The 23,315-nt window shown below is 46.3% G+C and overlaps 1 protein-coding gene across 3 annotated transcripts in view; it reads left to right on the top strand.

The window, feature by feature from the left end:
- Positions 1-592: 592 nt before the first annotated feature.
- The window catches only part of pafah1b2 (platelet-activating factor acetylhydrolase 1b, catalytic subunit 2), a 32,474-nt gene continuing 9,751 nt past the window's right edge, over positions 593-23,315 (top strand). Inside the window, exons 1-7 of one of the 3 annotated variants that reach the window (XM_072283865.1) lie at positions 593-717; positions 1,658-1,795; positions 2,179-2,259; positions 5,769-5,850; positions 18,010-18,198; positions 19,201-19,290; positions 20,783-20,899. In XM_072283865.1, coding sequence (XP_072139966.1) covers positions 18,118-18,198; positions 19,201-19,290; positions 20,783-20,899 — 288 coding nt within the window. In that variant the 5' untranslated portion in view covers positions 593-717; positions 1,658-1,795; positions 2,179-2,259; positions 5,769-5,850; positions 18,010-18,117. The remainder of the gene's footprint in view (positions 718-1,657; positions 1,796-2,178; positions 2,260-5,768; positions 5,851-18,009; positions 18,199-19,200; positions 19,291-20,782; positions 20,900-23,315) is intronic. The other 2 variants (XM_072283866.1, XM_072283867.1) reach the window with 2 other exon arrangements.

The raw sequence follows: 23,315 nt of genomic DNA, 5'->3' as shown, positions 1-23,315 counted from the left end.
TCGGTACAATTCGTGTCATCTGCAAATTTACTAACCCACCTTTCCAAGTCACTTAGAAAATTGACAAAGAGCAGGAGTCCCGGAGTCCTCATATCTCCTGCCAGCACTTCATCTTCAGAACGCTTCAGCTTTCACGAGGATGCAGCCTGCTCGCACCAGGAGACGCGCGCTTGCACCGCCAGAGGGCCGAGCAATCCGCGCATGTGCATAGGCCGCCACGCAAAAGATAGAAATAGAAAACTTTAAAATTAAGTCTGTATTTCCCCATCCTCTACAACATTTGCAATGCACTGAATGGATATGGCAAAATGAAACATGACCAGCAACAGGCGATCGCATACAAACTCTGTCTTCATTGAAAACAGATCCTTCTATGATTGACAGCCTATCCCATCAATCACACATCGGAGGTCCAGCAGTGAGGACAGGTGATAGGCCACGGGGGAAAAGGAGGAACAGCGGCCAATGAGAGACGCAGTGAAGGCGGGACTTTTGCCGGTTGATTGACGGGATCGGGCGGAAGTTGGTTGAACGTTGCGACGTCCCCGGGAGGCTGGGTCTGGCGGCGGACACGGTGAAGGCGGGGTTTGTGCCGGTTGATTGACGGGTTCGGGCGGAAGTCGGTGGAACGTTGCGTCGTCCTCTGGAGGCTGGGTCTGGCCGCGGGCTCAACGGGACCGGAGGAGCGGCTGTAGCCCCCGGCGGCTCGGCTCGCAGGTACCTCTTCCACCGCAAACCGAGCGATGCATACCCCTTCACCACTGCATACTCTCCAAACCCGGCCTGCTACTACTTCTTATAACGTTGCTGTCCCTGGCCTGTGTTTGTAGGATGCACATTTTTGCAATGATGTTTCTCCGCAACCTTTCTGTCTTTACGCCTTTTGCTCTCAATGCGCCGCCTGTATCAGCAGCCCGTGCATCCACTGTTCGGGTGGGGAATAGCTGGGGCTTTGGAGTCCAGCGGAAAACCCTTTTCGGAGGGGGCGGGTAAAATTGATGCCATGGAATATGCCTGCAGGTTCAGGAGGCCCGAGAGGGAGCAGCCACCCCACATCCCATAGTCTCGTTAGGTTTCCTTTCGCAGAAGGCTCGTTTTTAATTCGCAAAACCAATGGAAATATTTTGAGAAATTGGATGCTGTTCCGCTGGTGCGACGCTGTGGTTGGGCCGTGGGACCAGTGTTGGGCCAATCGAGAGAGAACTTCACTCCCAAATGTGCTGCCCCATATCTGGGAATACTTGATCCTGACAGTGTGGCATGAGAAAGTATTCAATACCTAGTACTAATCCGAACCCTCGTGGAATTGGTCTATTTGATTAATAAGCCAATTCCACGCAATAAAATAGTATAATACCTAATGCTAATCCTCACCTGCGATTGGTCTATTATTGTTCTGTGCTATAAATTATTATAATACTTAATGCTAACCTACTTTTTGAGGGGTTTTGATAAATAAAGTTAACTCTGGTTTCTTTAAGAGTGCGTTATTGTGAATCCTACCTTGTATTGGGGGTAAATTCACTCACGTTCACCCAGAATCCTTACTGACCTACATTAGGTTCTGATTCTGCAGTGACTCAAGTTTAAAATGTTCATGCTTGCTTTCAAATCACGTGCTTGACTCCCTAACTCTGACCCCACCTCGGCTATGCAGCGTTGACCCTCTGGAACCACAGGCCATTCGTTCAGCTGCTGGAACAGAAATAGAACCTGCTGAAATAAAAACTGGAAATGCTGGAAAGACACAACAGATCAGACCATGTCTCTGGAGAAAAAAAAAGTTATATTTTGGGTCAGTAATTCTACTGTTGTTGGTTTGCACTGTCAGCAATATTGTGTAATCACACAGGATTCCCTAAAAATGAGGCTAATTAAAGACTGGTACTTTGTTGGAACGCGGGAAGAAACAGGAGCATCTAGAGAAAGGCCACGTGGTCATGGGGAGAATGTACAAATTCCTTGCAGACAGCGGTGGGAATTGAACCTGGGAAACTAGCGCTAACCAGTACACTACTATGCCACCCCGACCTTAATTCCCTCAAACGGTTAGGAAATCTAAAGACTGGATGATGATAATGGCCCTGAAAACTTGGTTTCTTGCAATTTATATTCTTTGCTGTGAAGATTAATTTCTAATAACCACTTTTTCCTATCTCAATACTATTATTTAAACAGTGACATCGGCAGGAAAACGTTGGTGGGTCCAAAAAGAACTGAACTGGAATAAGATCGACACAGATCGTCGTTGACACTTGGGTAATTGACTATCATTTCACACATAAGAACATAAGAAATAGGAGCAGGAGTCGGCCATCCAGCCCATCAAGCCTGCCCTGCCATTCAATAAGATCATGGCTGATTTGACCATGGACTCATCTCCACCTCACTGCCTTTTCCCCATCACCTTTAATTCCCCTACTATGCAAAAATCTAGCCAACCTTGTTTTAAATATATTTACTGAGGTAGCCTCCATTGCCTCATTGGGCAGAGAATTCCACAGATTCACCACTCTCTGGGAAAAGCAGTTCCTCCTCATCTCCGTCCTAAATCTACTCCCCCGAACCCTGAGGCTATGCCTCCTTGTTCTAGTCTTACTTACCAGTGGAAACAACTTTCCTGCCTCTATCTTATCTACCCCTTTCATAATTTTATATGTTTCTATAAGATCTCCTCTCATTCTCCTGAATTCCAGTGAGTATAGTCCCAGGTGACTCAATCTCTCCTCATAGGTTAACCCCTCCATCCCTGGAATCAACCTGGTGAACCTCCTCTGCACTGCCTCCAAAGCCAGTATATCTTTCCTCAAGTATGGAGACCAGAACTACACACAATACTCCAGGTGCAGCCTCACCAGTACCCTGTACAGCTGCAGCATGACCTCCCTGCTCTTCAATTCAATCCCTGTAGCAATGAAGACCAACATTCCATTTGCCTTCTTTATAACCTGTTGTACCTGCAAAGCAACCTTTTGTGATTCATGAACAAGCACTCCCAAGTCCCTCTGCACAACAGCATGCTGCAATCTTTCACCATTTAAATAATTGCTCTTTCATTTATCCTTCCAAAGTGGATAATCTCACATTTACCAACATTGTACACCATCTGCCAGACCTTTGCCCACTCACTTATCCTATCTATATCTTTCTGCAGACTCTGCGTATCCTCTGTACAATTTGCTTTTCCACTCAATTTAGTGTCATCAGAAAACTTAGATGCACTACACTCGGTCCCTGCCTCCAGATTGTTAATGTATATCGTGAACAGTTGCGAGTCCAGAACCGACCCTTGCGGCACACCGCTCACCACTGAAGATGATATTTTACATTGAATGCTTAGAGATTATTGGTGCAATAAAGCAGTGGTTCGAGCTACTACCTGGCAGCTCCATTGATGCAGGTTCCCTGCCAACCGTCTCTGTGGAGTTTGCATGTTCTCCCTCTGACTGCCGGTTTTCCCCGGTGCCCTTGTTTCGTCCCACACCCCAAAGGTGTGCAGGTTGGTAGGTTGGCCAGTGTGAGTGGGTGGTTGGGAAATTAGGGTGGAACTGATAGATTACAGGGGATTAAGTGAGGGGATCAAAGTTCAAAGTAAATTTATCACAGTGTGTATCTGCTACCATATACAACCTTGTGATTCATTTTCTGAAAGGTATTTTGTAGGGGGAGGAAAAACAACAATTTATGAAAAACTATTAAGTAATGAGACAGACAAACAACCAACGTACAAAAGAAGACAAACTGCAAATAAAACATAATATTGGGAACATGAGTCTGTAGGTCTTAGTTCAGAGTAATGGTGAGTGAAGTTAGCCACACTGTTTCAGGAGCCTGATGGCTGAGGGGTAATAACTGTTCCTGAACCTGGTGGTGTGGGACCTGGGGCTCCTTTACTGAGAAACTGCAAGGATAAAAAAAACTATTATGGGAGTCATATACAAGCCTCCAAGTAGTAGCCAAAATGTGGGGTTCAGATTCCAAAGGGAGCTGGAAAGCGCATGTAATAAGGGTAATGATACAATTGTATGGGGAACTTCAATATGCAAGGGAATTGGGAAAATCAGGTTCGTGTCGGATTGCAAGAAAGGGAATTTGTTGAATGCCCACGAGATGGCTTTTTAGAGCAGCTTGTGCTTGAGCCTACTTGGGGAAAGGCTATCTTAGATTGGGTATTGTTTAATAACCCAGATCTTATTCGGGAGTTTAATGTAAAGGAACTCTTAGGAGGCAGTGATCATAATATGTCCCACGGAAGAAGTTGTTTGCAAATGGCAGGGGTAGTCAACCGTTGCTGACAAGGGAAGTTAAGGACTGGATAAAAGCCAAGGAAAGGGCACATAAGGTAGCAAAAGTGAGTGGAAAGTTGGATGATTAGGAGGTTTTAAAAGTTCAACAAAAAGGCAACTGAAGTAGCTATAAGGGAAAAGATGAAACATGAGGGCAGAGTAGTCAATAATTATATAGCAGGATGCTAAAAGTTTTCTCAGTTATAGAAAGAGTGAAATGGAGGTGAGAGTTGATATTGGACCACTGGAAAATGATGTTGGTGAGGCAGTAATGGGGGACAAAGAAATGGCAGATGAACTTAATGGGTACTTGGCATCCGTCTTCACTGTGGAAGACACAAGCACTATGCCAGAGATCTGTGAATATCAGGGAGCAGGAGTGAGTGCCATTGCTATTACAAAGGAAAAAGTGCGAGGCAAACTGAGAGGTCTTAAGGTGGATAAGTCACCTGGACCAGATGGACTACATCCCAGAGTGCTGAGAGAGGTTGCTGAAGAGATAACAGATGCACTGGTCATGATCTTTCAAGAATCGTTTGATTCTGATATGGTCCTGGAGGACTGGAAGACTATAAATGTCACTCCATTCTTTAAGAAAGGAAGACAAAAGAAAGAAGATTATAGGCCACAAACAAGAAAACCTGCAGATACTGGAAATCTAAGCAAAACGTACAAAATGCTGGAGGAACTCAGCAGGCCAGGCAGCATCTGTGGAAAAAAAGTACAGTCGACGTTTCAGTCCTTTGGCAGGACTGGAGAAAAAAAAGATGGAGTAGGTTTAAAATGTGGAGGGAGTGGAGAGAGAAACACAAGGTAATAGGTGAAACCTGAAGGGGAAGGGTGAAATAAAGAACTGGGAAGTTGATTGGTGAAGGAGATACTGGGCTGGAGAAGGGGGAGTCTGATAGGAGAGGACAGAAGGCCATGGAAGAAAGAAAAGGGGGAGGAGCACCAGAGGGAGGCAATGGGCAGAAAGGAGATAAGGTGAGAAGGAAAAGGGGATTGGGAAGTGGTGAAGGAGGGGGAGGAGTGGAGGGCATTACTGGAAATTTGAGAAATCAATGTTCATGCCATCAATTATAGGCCAGTTAGCCTAACCTCAGTGGTTGGGAAAGTGTTGGCCCCGGAGGAGTGCTGTTTGTCTGAATTTACAAACGTTTGTATGTGGTATGGTTGAATGACAGTTAAACTTGAACTTGATATCTTCAATAGGAATACAAGGCACCATTTCAAAGTTCCCCAAAATATGGTCCTCAGGGGTCAGTATTGGAAATATATGATAATGCATTCTGGTAAAAGGAACAATGGTGCAGCATCGGTCGCAGGGAATGAACAGTCAGTGTTTCAGGCCAAGATCCTGGTCATTCATTGCCATAGATGCTGCCTGACCTGCTGAGTTCCTCCAGCATTTTGTGTGTCTTGCTCTGCATTTCCAGCTTCTGTGGAATCTCTAGTGTCTCTGATGGTATGTGTTTCCTCTAGGTGTTCCGGTGCACTCCCGCGTTCCAAAGGTTACAATTGGTCTCTGTTCCTGACCTGAGCGCATTGTGCCCAAGAGCAGAAGGTAACTGTTCCAGCATTTTAACTTTAACTTGCTAGTGGTGCTTGAGGTAAAAGTGCTAATGTTGTTCAAGTGTCTGATGATGTTTTAAGGCTTGGATTTCTCTCAGTGGTCAGAAAATGCAGCAGCCAAAATTCTTTGTGAGATGGCTGTGGAGATCTGGAGGGTTTTTACATATAAAGGGATTGTGTCAGGTCGTGAAGCGTTGGTGTTGAGGATAGTGATTTAAACTGCGAGTTGTAGATGATGGTGCCAAGTGAGAGCTGGGTTCCTATTATCTGCTGTTAAAATAATGGGGTAGTTGTCCCTTATGGTGCCTTTGTCAGGTTAATATTGAGCCCTGACCCAGGTCATATTTGAATCAATTTCTCTGATGACTTCTCGTGCTATTCACTTGTTAAATATTCAGTTCTGAAAACATGACAAATATTGTGGACATGGAGAGGAGTCTAGAACCAGAGCCAAATAGCCTCTGACAACCAAGTCCAGCTCCTGGCCTTCACGTGTAGCTTAGCTACGAAGCCCGGAGGAACTGTTTTTACTTACAGGAGAAGGGGCAAAGGCAGGTCACTGGCACCTTAAAACCAGTCGCTTCAGACAGGTGGGGCTTGTCAGCGATGGTGCTAGCTCATCTAGGAGAAGGAAAACTCTTGACCTCGCGGTAATACCCATTCACGTGGAAAGCTTTCGGGAGTAAACCCTGATGAAAAATCTGGAGCTGGAGTCTCTAGAACGGTCCTGCGTTGAGATTAACACTGATTGGCATCTCCTGTGACGCTGTTGGTAGCAAACTGTATCGGTCTCTGCCACTCCTTTGGGTTCATCAGATATGTGGAGCTTGCTACCTGGGCCACAGCTTGCTCTCCATATCATACTGCCCAGGTTGCCTAGCTAGACAACTAGGACGCAATATCCATGGGGGACTCGCTGGGACCAGAGGGCACAACCTCAGAATGGAGCAGGAGCAGGCCATCTGGCCCATCGATCCTGCTCCACCATTCAATAAGAAATAGAGGGAAGTCCCTTTAGAATAGAGAAGAGGAGGAATTACTTCAGCCAGGGGGTGTTGAGTCTGTGGAGTTCATTGCCACAAAGAGTAGTGGAGACAAGTCAGTGGGTATATGTACAGTCGAGATTGATAGGTTCCAGATTGGTAAGGGGTCAAGGGTTATGGGGCAAAGGCAGAAGAATAAGGTTGGGAAGAGGACAGAAAGGGCATTGAGTGAATGGCTCAGTAGACGTGATGGGCTGAATGTCCTGCTTGGACTCCTATATCTTCTGAGCAACGTCTAGTGAGATGGCCAGCACACTTGCGCACACGGTCAGACACCAATCCATCCCATCTGTGTAGTCGACCTCCTCATCCTGCTGAGCTTGAGGTGGTATTGTTGTTGGGTTACTGTAGCAAGCTACAGTGAAAAGCATTTGTTTTGCCTGCCATCTAGACTGATCATTCCATGTAGAGGTACATCAAACCAGCAACAAACAAAAAGATACAGTGTCTAGTGTTACATTTACACAGAGAGTGCACTACAGGAAGGCACAGGCCCCAATAAGGTAGATTTGGAGATCAAGAGTTCACCTTTTAGTGTTTGAGAGGTCCATTCAAGAGTCTGATAACTGTGGGACAGAAGCTGTCCTTGTGCTTTCAGGCTTTTGTATCTTCTGCCCAATTGTGAAGGGGGTGGGGGTGTATAGGTCCTTGATTACGTTGGCCGTTTTCCTGAAGTAGTGGGAAATGTCATCAGACTTAGTAGAGGGGAGGTTGGGTTTTGTGATAGATTGGGCTGTGTTCACAGCTCAGCGATTCCTTGAGGCCTTGAACACTTGCCACGCCGAGCAATGATGCATCTGAATAGGATGCTTTCAATGATGCATCAGTAAGAGTTGGGCTTTGCTCCAACTGTATCTATGGAGTGCAGTGTGTTCCCAGTGTACCTCAACCACACAGATGCTGACCCAGTAAAAGTCAATCGAGTACTCTGCCTCCTGTTAAGTTTCACACTGTATGGAGTACCCAGACTGACTGTGCCTCCCTTGAGTTATGAAAATATACAAAAACCTACAGTGCAATACAGGCCCTTCGGCCCACAGTGCTGTGCCAAACATGTACTTACTTTAGAAATTACCTGGGGTTATCCATAGCCCTCTATTTTTCTAAGCTCCATGTACCTATCCAAAAGTCTCTTAAAAGACCCCATTGTATCTGCCTCCACCATCGTCACCGGCAGCCCATTCCACGCACTCACCACTCTCTGCATAAAAACTTACCCCTGACATCTCCTCTGTACCTACTCCCCAGCACCTTAAACCTGTGCCCTCTTATGGCAGCCATTTCAGCCCTGGGAAAAAGCCTCTGTCTATCCACACAATCAATGCCTCTCATCATCTTATATACCTGTATCAGGTCACCTCTCATCCTCTGTCGCTCCAAGGAAAAAAGGCCGAGTTCACTCAACCTATTCTCATAAGGCATGCTCCCCAATCCAGGCAACATCCTTGTAACTCTCCTCTGCACCCTTTCTATGATTTCCATGTCCTTCCTGTAGTGAGACGACCAGAACTGAGCACAGTACTCCAAGTGGGGTCTGACCAGGGTCCTATATAGCTGTAACATTACCTCCCTGCTCCTAAATTCAATCCCACGATTGATGAAAGCCAATACACCATATGCTTTCTTAACCACAGAGTCAACCTGTACAGCAGCTTTGAGTGCCCTATGGACTCAGACCCCAAGATCCCTCTGATCCTCCACACTGCCAAGTGTCTTACCATTAATACTATATTCTGCCATCTTATTTGACCTACCAAAATGAACCACTTCACACTTTTTTGGGTTGAACTCCATCTGCCATGCATGGGGTACCTTATCAAATGCCTTGCTGAAATCCATATACACTACATTTAGTGTATACTTGGGGGTATGGTATTGATGTGGATAGAGAATTGGTTGGCAGACAGGAAGCAAAGAGTGGGAATAAACGGGACCTTTTCAGAATGGCAGGCAGTGACTAGTGGGGTACCGCAAGGCTCAGTGCTGGGACCCCAGTTGTTTACAATATGTATTAATGACTTAGACGAGGGAATTAAATTCAGCATCTCCAAGTTTGCGGATGACATGAAGCTGGGCAGTAGTGTAGCTGTGAGGAGGACGCTAAGAGGATGCAGGGTGACTTGGATAGGTTAGGTGAGTGGGCAAATTCATGGCAGATGCAATTTAATGTGGATAAATGTGAGGTTATCCACTTTGGTGGCAAGAACAGGAAAACAGATTATTATCTGAATGGTGGCCAATTAGGAGAAGGAGACGTGCAATGAGATCTGGGTGTCATTATACACCAGTTATTGAAAGTGGGCATGCAGGTACAGCAGGCGGTGAAAAAGGCGAATGGTATGCTGGCATTTATAGCGAGAGGATTCGAGTACAGGAGCAGGGAGGTACTACTGCAGTTGTACAAGTCCTTAGTGAGACCACATCTGGAGTATTGTGTGCAGTTTTGGTCCCCTAATCTGAGGAAAGACATTCTTGCCATAGAGGGAGTACAAAGAAGGTTCACCAGATTGATTCCTGGGATGGCAGGACTTTCATATGATGAAGGACTGGATCGACTAGGCTTATACTCTCTGGCATTTAGAAGATTGAGGGGGGATCTTATTGAAACGTATAAAATCCTAAAGGGATTGGACAGGCTAGATGTAGGAAGATTGTTCCCGATGTTGGGGAAGTCCAGAAAGAGGGGTCACAGTTTGAGGATAAAGGGGAAGCCTTTTAGGACCGAGATGAGGAAAAACTTCTTCACACAGAGAGTGGTGAATCTGTGGAATTCTCTGCCACAGGAAACAGTTGAGGCCAGTTCATTGGCCATATTTAAGAGGGAGTTAGATAAGGCCCTTGTGGCTAAAGGGATCAGGGGGTATGGAGAGAAGGCAGGTACAGGGTTCTGAGTTGGATGATCAGCCATGATCGTACTGAATGGTGGTGCAGGCTCGAAGGGCTGAATGGCCTGCTCCTGCACCTATTTTCTATGTCTCTATCTACTGCTCTACCTTCATCAACGTGTTTAGTCACATCCTCTTTCTTAATGTTTAGATGCTCAAGCTTTTCAATCTGCTGTAAGTCATCCCTACAATCACCAAGATCCTTTTCCATAGTGAATACTGAAGCAAAGTATTCATTAAGTACATCTGCTATCTCCTCCGGTTCCATACACACTTTCCCACTGTCACACTTGATGAGTCTGATTCTTTCATGTGTTACCCTCTTGGTCTTCAGATACTAGTAGAATAGCTTGGGGTTTTCTTTACTCCTGCTGGCCAAGGCCTTCTCATGGCCCCTTCTGGCTCTCTTAATTTCATTTCCAGACTCCTTCGTGCTAGCCTTATAATCTTCCAGATCTCTGTCACTACCTAGTATTTTGAACCTCGCATAAGCTTTTCTTCTTGATGAGGTTTTCAACAGCCTTTGTACACCACGGTCCCTGTACCCAACCATCCTTTCCCTGTCTCATTGGAACATACCTATGCAGAACGCCACGCAAGTATCCCCTGAACGTTTGCCACATTTCAGCCGTACATTTCTGCATCACTGTCTGGTATGGAGGAGCTACTGCACAGGACTGAAAGAAGCTGCAGAAGGTTGTAAATCTAGTCAGCTCAATCTTAGGTACTAGCCTGCAAAGTACCCAGGACATCTTTAGGGAGCGGTGTCTCAGAAAGGCAGCACGTAATACATGCCCTTTTCTCACTGTTACCATCGGGTAGGAGATACAGAAGCCTGAAGGCACACACTCAGCGATTTAGGAACAGCTTCTTCCTCTCTGCCACCCGATTCCTGAATGGACATTGAAGCTTTGGACACTACCTCACTTTTTTTTAATATACAGTATTTCTGTTTTTACACATTTTTAATAATCTATTCAATATACATAATTGATTTACTTGTTTATTTATTATTGTTTTATTTTATTTTTTTTCTCTCTGCTAGATTATCTATTGCATTGAACTGCTGCTGCTAAGTAAACAAATTTCACGTCACATGCCGCTGATGATAAATCTGATTCTGAGAACATCTGTTACCAATTTTTGCTTTCAAGTTCCTGCCTGATTGCTTCATATTTCCCCTTACTCCAATTAAATGCTTTCCTAACTTGTTTGTTCCTATCCCTCTCCAATGCTATGGTAAAGTAGATAGAATTAAGACCATAAGATATAGGAGCTGAAGTAGGCCATTTGGTCCATTGAGTCTGCTCTGCCATTCAGTCATGGGCTGATCCAATTCTTCCAGTCATCCCCAATCCCCTGCCTTCTCCCCATACCCTTTGATGCCCTGGCTAATCAAGAACCTATCTATCTTTGCCTTAAATGCATCCAATGACTTGGCCTCCACAGCCGCTCGTGGCAACAAATTGCACAGGTTTACCACCCTCTGACTAAAGTAATTTCTCTGCATCTCTGTTCTAAATGGATGTCCTTCAATCCTGAAGTCATGCTGTCTTGTCCTGGACTCCCCTACCACGGGAAATACCTTTGCCATATCTAATCTGTTCAGGCCTTTTAACATTCGGAATGTTTCTATGAGATCCCCCCTCATTCTCCTGAACTCCAGGGAATACAGCCCAAGAGCTGCCAGATGTTCCTCATACGGTAATCCTTTTATTCCTGGAATCATTCTCGTAAATCTTCTCTGAACCCTCTCCAATGTCAGTATATCCTTTCTAAAATAAGGAGCCCAAAACTGCACACAATACTCCCAAGTGTGGTCTCACGAGTGCCTTATAGAGCCTCAACATCACATCCCTGCTCTTATATTCTATACCTCTAGAAATGAATGCCACTAGAAATTGTGATCACCATCTCCAAAATGTTCTCCCACTGAGAGATCTGACACCTTAACCAGGTTCATTTCCCAATACCAGATCAAGTACAACCTCTCCTCTAGTTGGCTTAATTACATATTATGTCAGGAAACCTTCCTGAACACACCAAACAAACTTCACCCCATCTAAACCCCTTGCTCCAGGAAGATGTCAGTCGATATTTGGGAAATTAAAATCTCCCACCACGACAACCCTGTTATTATTATACCTTTCTAGAATCTGTCTCCCGATCTGCTCCTCGAATTCCCTGTTACTATTGGGTGGTCTATAAAAAAAACACCCAGTAGAGTTATTGACTCCTTCCTGTTTCTAACTTTCATCCACAGAGACTCAGTAGACAATCCCTCCATGGCTTCCTCCTTTTCTGCAGCTGTGACACTATCCCTGATCGGCAGTGCCATGCCCCCACCTCTTTTGCCTCCCTCCCTGTCCTTTCTGAAACATCTAAAGCCTGGTACTCTGAGTAACCATTCCTGCCCCTGAGCCATCCAAGTCTCTGTAATGGCCACAACATCATAACTCCAAGTACTAATCCATGCTCTAAGCTCATCCACTTTGTTCATGATGCTTCTTGCATTACAATAGACACATCTCAAACCATCCGTCTGAGCATATCCCTTCTCTATCACCTGTCTGTCTTCCCTTTTGCACGGTCTCCAAGCCTTCTCAAAATGTGAGCCATCCGCCTCTTCCCCAGTCTCTTAAGTTCGGTCCCCCCCCCCCCACCAGCAATTCTAGTTTAATCTCTCCCCAGTAGCCTTAGCAAACATCCCTGCCAGGATATTGGTCCCCCTCGGATTCAAGTGCAACCCATCCTTTTTGTACAGGTCACTCCTGCCCCAAAAGAGGTCCCAATGATCCAGAAATCTGAATCCCTGCCCCCTGCTCCAATCCCTCAGCCACGCATTTACCCTCCACCTTACTCTTCTTATACTCACTGTCACGTGGCACAGGCAGTAATCCCAAGATTACTACCTTTGAGGTCCTGCTTCTCAACTTCCTTCTTAACTCCCTGTAGTCTGTTTTCAGGACCCCTTTCCTTTTCCTACCTTTGTCGTTGGTACCAATATGTACCACGACCTCTGGCTGTTCACCTTCCCACTTCAGAATATCATGGACACAATCAGAAACATCCCAGACCCTGGCACCGGGGAGGCAACTACCATCTGAGTTTCTTTCCTGCGTCCACAGAATCGCCTGTCTGACCCCCTAACTATAGAGTCCCCTATCACTGCTGCCATCCTCTTCCTTTCCCTACCCTTCTGAGCCACAGGGTCAGTGCCAGAGGTGGGCTGTCCCCCCACAATAGTACTCAAACAGGAGTACTTATTGTCAAGGGGCACAGCCACTGGGATACTCTCTAGTACCTGACATTCCCCCTTCCCTCTCCGGACTGTGACCCACTTGTCTGTCTCCTGTGGACCACCTGCCTATAGCTCCTTTCTATCAGCTCCTCGCTCTCCCTGACCAGGCGAAGGTCATCGAGCTGCATCTCCAGTTCCCTAACGCGGTCCCTCAGGAGCTGCATCTCGACACACCAGGTGCAGATATGGCCTTCCGGGAAGCTGGGAGACTCCAGGACCTCCCACATCTGACACCGAGCACAGAAAACCGGCCTCACACACATACTTCTTCCTATCCGCAATTAACACAGGTAGACCTACTTCGCCTCGTTACCGCCAAAGCCCTATCACTCTGCTACCTCTCACCTTGCTGCCCGCTGGATAAGGCGGTCTTTTTAAACATTTCCCGCTCTACTGCCTGATATCACGCACCTGCGTAGCCTTCCCTCTCTTTACCCCGAGTAGTAAAACCACCTTCACTCGGGATATCCTAAGCCGTTCACCCGCAGCCTTCTTGCTCCGAATCAAAACACTGACACTCGACACCTCACACCGACACTGACACAATCCTCAACACAGGCCCTCACCACCCCCTTCATCCCCCATTCACTGTCACTGTACACTGACACTCCACACCTCATACCCACACTGACACACTCCCCTCCACAGTCCCTCACCACCCCCTTCATCCCCCATTCACTGTCACTGTACACTGATACTCCACACCTCATACCCACACTGACACACTCCTCTCCACAGTCCCTCACCACCCCCTTCATCCCCCATTCACTGTCACTTTACACTGACACTCCACACCTCATACCCACACTGACACACTCCTCTCCACAGTCCCTCACCACCCCCTTCATCCCCCATTCACTGTCACTTCACACTGACACTCCACACCTCATACCCACACTGACACACTCCTCTCCACAGTCCATCACCACCCCCTTCATCCCCCCATTCACTGTCACTGTACACTGACACTCCACACCTCATACCCACACTGACACACTCCTCTCCACAGTCCCTCACCACCCCCTTCATCCCCCATTCACTGTCACTTTACACTGACACTCCACACCTCATACCCACACTGACACAATCCTCAACACAGTCCCACACCACCCCCTTCATCCCCAATTCACTGTCACTCCACACCTCATACCCACACTGACACAATCCTCTCCACAGTCCCTCACCACCCACTTCATCCCCCATTCACTGTCACTCCACACTGACACTCCACACCTCATACCCACACTGACACACTCCTCTCCACAGTCCCTCACCACCACCTTCATCCCCCATTCACTGTCACTTTACACTGACACCCCACAGCTCATACCCACACTGACACACTCCTCTCCACAGTCCCACACCACCACCTTCATCCCCCATTCACTGTCATTTCACACCGTCAGTCTGAGCGCGTCCATTCTCTATCGCCTGCCTATCCTCCCTCACACACTGTCTCCAAGCTTTCTCTATTTGTGAGCCCACCGCCTCTTCCTCCATCCCTTCATTTCGGTTCCCACCCCCCAGCAATTCTAGTTTAAACTCTCCCCAATAGCCTTAGCAAACCTCCTCGCCAGGACATTGGTCCCCCTGGGATTCAAGTGCAACCTGTCCGTTTTGCACAGGTGACACCTGCCCCAAAAGAGGTCCCCATGATCCAGAAATCTGAATCCCTTCCCCCTGCTCCAATCCCTCAGCCACGCATTTATCCTCCACCTCATTCTATTCCTTTTCCTACTGTGGCGTGGCACAGGCAGTAATTCCGAGATTACTACCTTTGTGGTCCTGCTTTTCGACTTCCTTCCTAACTCCATAAAGTCTTTTTTCAGGACTTCTTCCCTTTTCCTACCTCGGTCATTGGTACCAATATGTACCACGACTTCTGGCTGTTCCCCTTATCGTGGACGCGATTTGAAACATCCTGGACCCTGGCACCTGGGAGGCAAACTACCATCCGAGTTTCTTTCCTGCGTCCACAGAATCGCCTGTCTGACCACTTAACTATAGAGTCCCCTATCACTACTGCCATCCTCTTCCTTTCCCTACCCTTCTGAGCCACAGGGTCAGACTCTGTGCCAGAGGCACGGCCACTGTTGCTTCCCCCAGGTGGGCTGTCCCCCCACAACAGTACTCAAACAGGAGTACTTATTGTCAAGGGGCACAGCCACTGGGATACTCTCTAGTACCTGACATTCCCCCTTCCCTCTCCGGACTGTGACCCACTTCTCTGTCTCCTGTGGACCACCTGCCTATAGCTCCTTTCTATCAGCTCCTCGCTCTCCCTGACCAGGCGAAGGTCATCGAGCTGCATCTCCAGTTCCCTAATGCGTTTTCCTCTTCCTTTCCCTACCCTTCTGAGCCACAGGATCAGACTCTGTGCCAGAGGTGCGGCCACTGTTGCTTCCCCCAGGTAGGCCATCTCCCCCCAACAGTACTCAAACATAAGACCATAAGACAAAGGAGCAGAAATCAGCCATTCGGCCCATCGAGTCTGCTCCATCATTTTATCGTGAGCTGATCCATTCTCCCATTTAGTCCCACTCCCCCGCCTTCTCACCATAACCTTTGATGCCCTGGCTACTCAGATACCTATCAATCTCTGCCTTAAATACACACAATGACTTGGCCTCCACTGCCGCCCTTGGCAACAAATTCCACAGATTCACCACCCTCTGACTAAAAAAATTTCTTCGCATTTCTGTTCTGAATGGGTGCCCTTCAATCCTTAAATCATGCCCGCTCGTACTAGACTCCCCCATCATGGGAAACAACTTTGCCACATTCACTCTGTCCATGTCTTTCAACATTCGAAATGTTTCTATGAGGTCCCCCCTCATTCTTCTAAACTCCAAGGAATACAGTCCAAGAGCGGACAAACGTTCCCCATATGTTAACCCTCTCATTCCCGGAATCATTCTAGTGAATCTTCTCTGTACCCTCTCCAACATCAGCACATCCTTTCTTAAATAAGGAGCCCAAAACTGCCCACAGTACTCCAAGTGAGGTCTTACCAGCGCCTTATAGAGCCTCAACATCACATCCCTGCTCCTATACTCTATTCCTCTACAAATGAATGCCAACATTGCATTCGCCTTCTTCACCACTGATTCAACCTGGAGGTTAACCTTAAGGGTATCCTGCACGAGGACTCCCAAGTCCCGTTGCATCTCAGAACTTTGAATTCCCTCCCCATTTAAATAATAGTCTGCCCGTTTATTTCTTCTGCCAAAGTGCATAACCATACACTTTCCAACATTGTACTTCATTTGCCACTTCTTTGCCCATTCTCCCAATCCACCCAAGTCTCTCTGCAGACTCTCTGTTTCCTCAGCACTACCGGCCCCTCCACCTATCTTCATATCATCAGCAAACTTAGCCACAAAGCCATCTATTCCATAATCCAAATCGTTATGTACAACGTAAAAAGAAGCGGCCCCAACACGGACCCCTGTGGAACACCACTGGTAACCAGCAGCCAACCAGAATAGGATCCCTTTATTCCCACTCTCTGTTTCCTGCCAATCAGCCAACGCTCTATCCACATATGTGACTTTCCTGTAACAACCAGAGAGCCACCAAAACCATAAGACCATAAGATATAGACCATAAGACAAAGGAGCAGAAGCCGGCCATTCGGCCCATCGAGTCTGCTCCGCCACATTATCATGAGCTGATCCATTCTCCCATTTAGTCCCACTCCCCCGCCTTCTCACACCATAACCTTTGATGCCTGGCTACTCAGATACCTATCAATCTCTGCCTTAAATACACCCAATGACTTGGCCTCCACTGCCACCCGTGGCAACAAATTCTGTAGATTCACCACCTTCTGGCTAAAAAAATTTCTTTGCAGGAGTACTTATTGTTAGGGGTACAGCCACAGGGGTGCTCTCTTGCATCTGACTCCTGCCCTTCCCTCTCCTGACTGACGCCCACCTATCTGTCTCCTGAGGCCCTGGTTGTGACTACCTGCCTGTGGCTCCTCTCTATCACTTCCCCACTTGCCCTGACCAGACAAAGATCATCGAGCTGTATCTCCAGTTTCCTAACACGTATCTCCCTAAGGAGCTGCAGCTCAACGCACCTGGCACAGATGTGGCCGTCCGGGAGGCTGGGAGTCTCCTGGACTTCCCACATCTGACACCCAGTACAGAACACCGGCTTCACAGACATACTTCCTGTTCCTATTCCTCACAGGTAACTTACCTGGCCTTAACCTGTTATTGCGGAAGCCCAGAGCCCTACCACTCTGTCTCAGATCTCTCCGTCGATGACCACTCTGCTAGGCAGTGTCTCCCTTTTATGCCTGAACCTTCCCTGCTATCTAACTCAGGACTGGTGCTCTGGTTATAGCTACTGATAGGCCACATACAATGGCCTAGCACTCTCAAATCTCCCTTTTTAAATAACTGCCACCAACCTGCAAGCAATCCCTCAGTGCGTGAACTAACGTAGGTCGTGGTAGGGCTGAGACAACTGTTTTTCTGTTTGGTTTAGCAGAGCTTTATCTCCTTCCTTTTACTTTTCTGCTGATTTGCTCCTCTCCCACCCCGTTAGACTATTGTGGCCTTTGGCTGAGGTTGACTACCAGTGATAGTTTCCCCAGCAGTGCAGTGCCTCATGCCATTAAATGACAGAATAATTTAATTGTTGGCTGCATACCAAACGCACACCAGAGAGACTTCTGGAGATGGCAATCTCCAGAGTAGACAGTCAACATTTTGGGTTGAGACCCTTCATCGGGATGGGAAAGGAAGGGGGAAGAAGCCAGATGCCCTCTTCCTTTCTCGTCATGATGAAGGATTCTCGGCCTGTTTACTCTTTTCCATAGATGCTGTCTGACCTGCTGAATTCCTCCAGCATTTTGTGTGTGATTTCTTTCTGAATCTCATTTTAATGTTTACATCTTGTCCTGTTTTCAGGTTGTTTGTAACTGAGCAGCACAAATTCTACAGGGACTTTTGAGTGCTGGTTCCTCATCAGAGTTGCAACTACCAGCTTCGCTCCTGGTCTTTCTCACCAGGGAGACAATGAGTCAGGAGGAATTTAACTCAGCCGCTGTACCTCTTTGTGCGGAGGACGTGCAGGGAGATGGTCGTTGGAAATCATTGGTAAGGATGGCTAACCCCTTTCCATGGACAGGTGGGGCTTTGAACGGAGCTCAGTCTGTCCACCACGCACAAGTAATTCTTTGGAATACTTAGTCAGCTGCAGGAATGGAGTGGGGGTGGGCCATTCAGGCCTTGAAGCCCATTCTTCCATTCAATATGACCTCCTGCTGCTTCTTTGCCCTACTGGGTCCCTCACTTACTCAAACTTGCAGATTAAGGAGATCAGATCTTATCTATTGGCTGTGGTTCCCCATAACTCCTCTCATAAACTTGTGTTCTTCTCTGCCCTGCAAGGTTGTGAGCCTCAGTCACTGAGTTCATTCAGACCAGAGATCGAAAACTTTCTGGATATTAAAGGAATCAGGCAGAATAGGGAATGGAAAATGGATAGATCTGCAATAAGTAACACACACAAAATACTGGAGGATCTGAGCAGGTCTGGCAGCATCTGTGGAAATGAATAACAGTTGATGTTTTGGGCCAAGACTAATGAGACCTAATGAAGGGTGTCTATCTGAAATATAGACTATTTATTTCTCTCCATATATGCTTTCTGACCTGCTGAGTTCCTCCAGCACTTTGTGTGTGTGTGTGTGTCTCTCAAGATTTCCAGCATCTTCAGAATCACTTACATTTCAAGTTTATCATCATCTGACTGTACATATATACAAACAAATGAAACAATGTTCCTCTGGACCACAGTGCACCCACAATACATATATCACAGACAGCACAATAAATAAAATTACCATAAATATGTGAATAAAATATAATTCAAAATGCTTGCAGCATAGGTAAACAAATCAATCATGATTGTGTTGAGTGTCTGGACTGATGAGGGGACCAAGTGGTCGACTGCTGACATTATTTTCTTACAGCACCCTTGGCCTTGTGCAGCTGAGGACTTAGTGAATTAACCTCTCTTCTTTTTGGTGACTTGAAGATAATTTTAAAGCCTTTATGTTGGTGTTGCAATTTCAGTGAGTTTCTTTCCCGTTGCAGCACAGTCGGTTTGTCTTGGACTGCAAGGACAAGGAACCAGATGTTCTGTTTGTGGGGGACTCCATGGTACAGCTGTTACAGCAATACGAGGTGTGTATCTCCACTCTGCCGTCCTGTCCCGAGAATGTGGTCTGAGAACTAAAAGTCCAAAGTGTAGTCTGACATCTGCACGAGTCCGTGTGTTCCCACCTGCCACTTCTCAGCCCAGTTCATTCAGGAGAACTTCTTCGGGCAGTATTTTAACAAATGCAGCAGACGGAACAGGGTTGCAGTTCAGGATTTGAGTTGAGGGAAAGATTTTTTTTTGTGGCAGTTTTCATTGCTGTGCCATGATTGAACTTAATTATGTAAAAGTGCTCGATAAAGTAGCAGAAATTATACATTGGAGTAAGGGCAATTTTGCAGAACAGAAATGATTTAACAAAACAAAATGGAAGTGGCTTCCTTGAGGCAGGAGAGGCAGTTATGGAAATTCAGGGGATTTGTGCTAAATGATCCCACTTGTGGTAAACATTGATATTTTCCTCCTTTGAGTACAGGTACCTGGTATCACCTTCCTGCAGGGACATGCAGACTTTGGTTGGAGTGAGAAGAATTGAACTCTATTTTGCTTCAAATTAAATATTTCTTCTTGCTGCTTACCAAAGAATAATCTAGCAGAGGGTGTACATCTCAAATGAGTTTCCAGATTTGGGAACAGCTTCCTTCCAACTGTGATAAGACTGCTGAACGGATCCTGACCCGAATCTGGGCCGCACCCTCCAAATATCCGGAACTGCCGCTCGTTTTTTTTGCACTACCTTACTTTCCCTTTTCTATTTATGATAAATAATTTACATTTTTAATATTTACTATCGATTTGTACTCCAGGGAGCACGAAACGCAGAATCAAATATCGCTGTGATGATTGTACGCTCTAGTTTCAATTGTTTGGTGACAATAAAGTAAAGTAAAATGCAGCAGGTGCAGGAAGTCCAACATCAAAAAAGAAAATGCCTTTAGTTTCAGCATGTTAGACAGTATCTTTGGAGATAGAAATAGCCGGTATTTTGTGTATCTATTTGATATGAAAAGCGATTGACCTGCAAGTTGACTCTTTTGCTCTGTCCATGGGTAGTGCCTGGCATGCTGAATATTTCTTTTTAGTGCAATATTTGTACTTTTATTCCACTATTCCTCATTCAGAGGGTAGTGCAAGTGTGAATCAAGGTACCAGCGGAAGCGGTGGAGGCCATTTTGATTACAACAATTAAAAGAAGATCGAAAGATGGATGGGAGGGGCATGGTATGATCCAGGTGCTGGTCAGTGTGACTAGGCAGAAAAAGTTTGTCATGGACTAGATGGGCTGAAGAGCCTTTATTTGTGCTTTAGTGCTTTATGATGCTGTTTCCATTTCTAGTGCTATGGAGTAACTCCATTGAGCAAAGAGAACACAAGTTTAAGCACCTCTTTAGTGGTACATCCTGCTGGCTTTGTTTCAAGTAATTCAGACTTACTCAGCTCTTGTCTGACATGGCATGCATTTAAGTTGATCCACAAACCAGCAGATTGAACTGCTGTGCTCTCTGTCTGTTGCAATAGATCTGGAGGGAGCTGTTCTCACCACTTCATGCCCTCAACTTTGGCATTGGTGGAGATACCACAAGGCACGTTCTGTGGAGGTTGGAGAATGGGGAATTGGAAAACATTAAACCTAAGGTAAGGGGGAGAGAAATAATCCCAACCAGTTCAAACCCACCTGGAAGCTCATGGAATTATATTAAAGAGTTTAGCAACTTTTGAGCTTAATGACTGCTTGCAAAATGCTGCTGTGCAAACAACACACATAAAAGTTGCTGGTGAACACAGCAGGCCAGGCAGCATCTCTAGGAAGAGGTGCAGTCGACGTTTCAGGCTAACGTCCTGACAAAGGGTCTTGGCCTGAAACGTCGACTGTACCTCTTCCTAGAGATGCTGCCTGGCCTGCTGCGTTCACCAGCAACTTTGATGTGTGTTGCTTGAATTTCCAGCATCTGCAGAATTCCTCGTGTTTGCTGCTGTGCAAACATTAGTTTCTTATGCTAATCTCTGTGAAGTCAGAGGCACACATCACGGAAATAGGGCTTTTGGCTCTACTGGACCATGCTCAACAAGATTGCCACTGTTGACCTATGTATGGTCCATATCCCCATATCCTTCTAACCTGGTGACATGATACAGCATAGAAACAAGCCCTTTGGTCCAACTCCTCCGTGCTGACCAAGATCCCCATCTAAGGGAGTTGTGTTTGACCCATATCTATCTCAACCTTTTCTTTTTAAAGATTAGCTTTATTTGTCAAATGTACACCAAAACATACATTGTTTTGTGTCAACAACCAACACAGTCTGAGGATGTGCTGGGGGTAGCCCACAGGTGTTACCGTGCATCCAGTGCCAACATACATGCCCAAAACTTCCCAAACCTAACTGTACTTATTTTAGAATGTGGGAAGAAACCGATGCGGTCACAGGGAGAATGTACAAACTCCTTACAGACAGCAGTGGGAATTGAACACAGAGCAGTGACTCTGCAAAGCATTACGCTAACCACTGTTACCATACTGCCCGTTCCTATCAATGTACCAGTCCACTGTGGTTGATTCGTAATTGCTTCCTCAATTAGGAATGGACAGTAAATGCTAACATTACTTGTGAAGTCTGTATCCTGTATGTTCTGTGTTTTATTATTGGTTCCTTTTATACCACATTGATGTACTAAAGTACAGGATGATCTGTCTGCAGGTTATGCAGATAAAAGCTTTTCACTCTTGGTATGCATCAGTTTCAACATTTTAAGACGAATTTGGATAAGTACATGGATGGGAGGGGTTCGGAGGGCTACGGTCCAGGTGTGGGTCGATGGGACCAAGCAGATTAACCGTTTGGCATGGACTAGATGGGCCAAAGAGCCTGTTTCTGTTTTGTAGTTTTCTATGACTCTGTGACAATGACATACTAAGTACCAGATAGAATAGATAGAAACATAGAAAACCTACAGCACAATACAGGCCCTTCGGCCCACAAAGTTGTGCTGAACATGTCCCTACCTTAGAAATTACTAGGCTTACCTATAGCCCTCTATTTATCTAAGCTCCATGTACCTATCCAAAAGTCTCTTAAAAGACCCTATTGTATCCACCTCCACCACTGTTGCTGGTAGCCCATTCCATGCACTCACCACTCTGAGTAAAAAACTTACTCCTGACATCTCCTCTGTACCTACTCCCCAGCGCCTTAAACCTGTGTCCTCTTGTGGCAACCATTTCAGCCCTGGGAAAAAGCCTCTGTCTATCCACACGATCAATGCCTCTCATCATCTTATACACCTCTATCAGGTCACCTCTCATCCTCCGTCACTCCAAGGAGAAAAGGCTGAGTTCACTCAACCTATTCTCCAAAGTCATGCTCCCCAATCCAGGCAACATCCTTTTAAATCTCCTCTGCACCCTTTCTATGCCTTCCACATCCTTCCTGTAGTGAGGCGACCAGAACTGAGCACAGTACTCCCAAGTGTGGTCTGACCAGGGTCCTATATAACTGCAATATTACCTCTCGGCTCCTAAATTCAATTCCACGATTGATGAAGGCCAATACACCGTATGCCTTCTTAATCACAGAGTCAACCTGCGCAGCTGCTTTGAGTGTCCTATGGACTCAGAACCCAAGATCCCTCTGATCCTCCACACTGCCATATTCTGCTATCATATTTGACCTACCAAAATGAACCACTTCACACTTATCTGGGTTGAACTCCATCTGCCACTTCTCAGCCCAGTTTCGCATCCTATCAATGTCCCGCTGTAACCTCTGACAGCCCTCCACACTATCCACAACACCTCCAACCTTTGTGTCATCAGCAAACTTACTAACCCATCCTTCCACTTCCTCATCCAGGTCATTTATAAAAATCACAAAGAGTAGTGGTCCCAGAACAGATCCCTGAGGCACACCACTGGTCATTGACCTCTATGCAGAATATGATCCATCTACAACCATTCTTTGCCTTCTGTGGGCAAGCCAGTTCTGGATCCACAAAGCAATGTCCCCTTGGATCCCATGCCTCCTTACTTTCTCAATAAGCCTTGCAGGGGGTA

This window comes from Mobula birostris, chromosome 20 (assembly GCF_030028105.1).
Source record: "Mobula birostris isolate sMobBir1 chromosome 20, sMobBir1.hap1, whole genome shotgun sequence".
Classification (NCBI taxonomy): Eukaryota; Metazoa; Chordata; class Chondrichthyes; order Myliobatiformes; family Myliobatidae; genus Mobula; species Mobula birostris.
The sequence above is the reverse complement of the archived record's forward strand: the minus strand, read 5'-3'. Positions and strand labels throughout refer to the sequence as shown.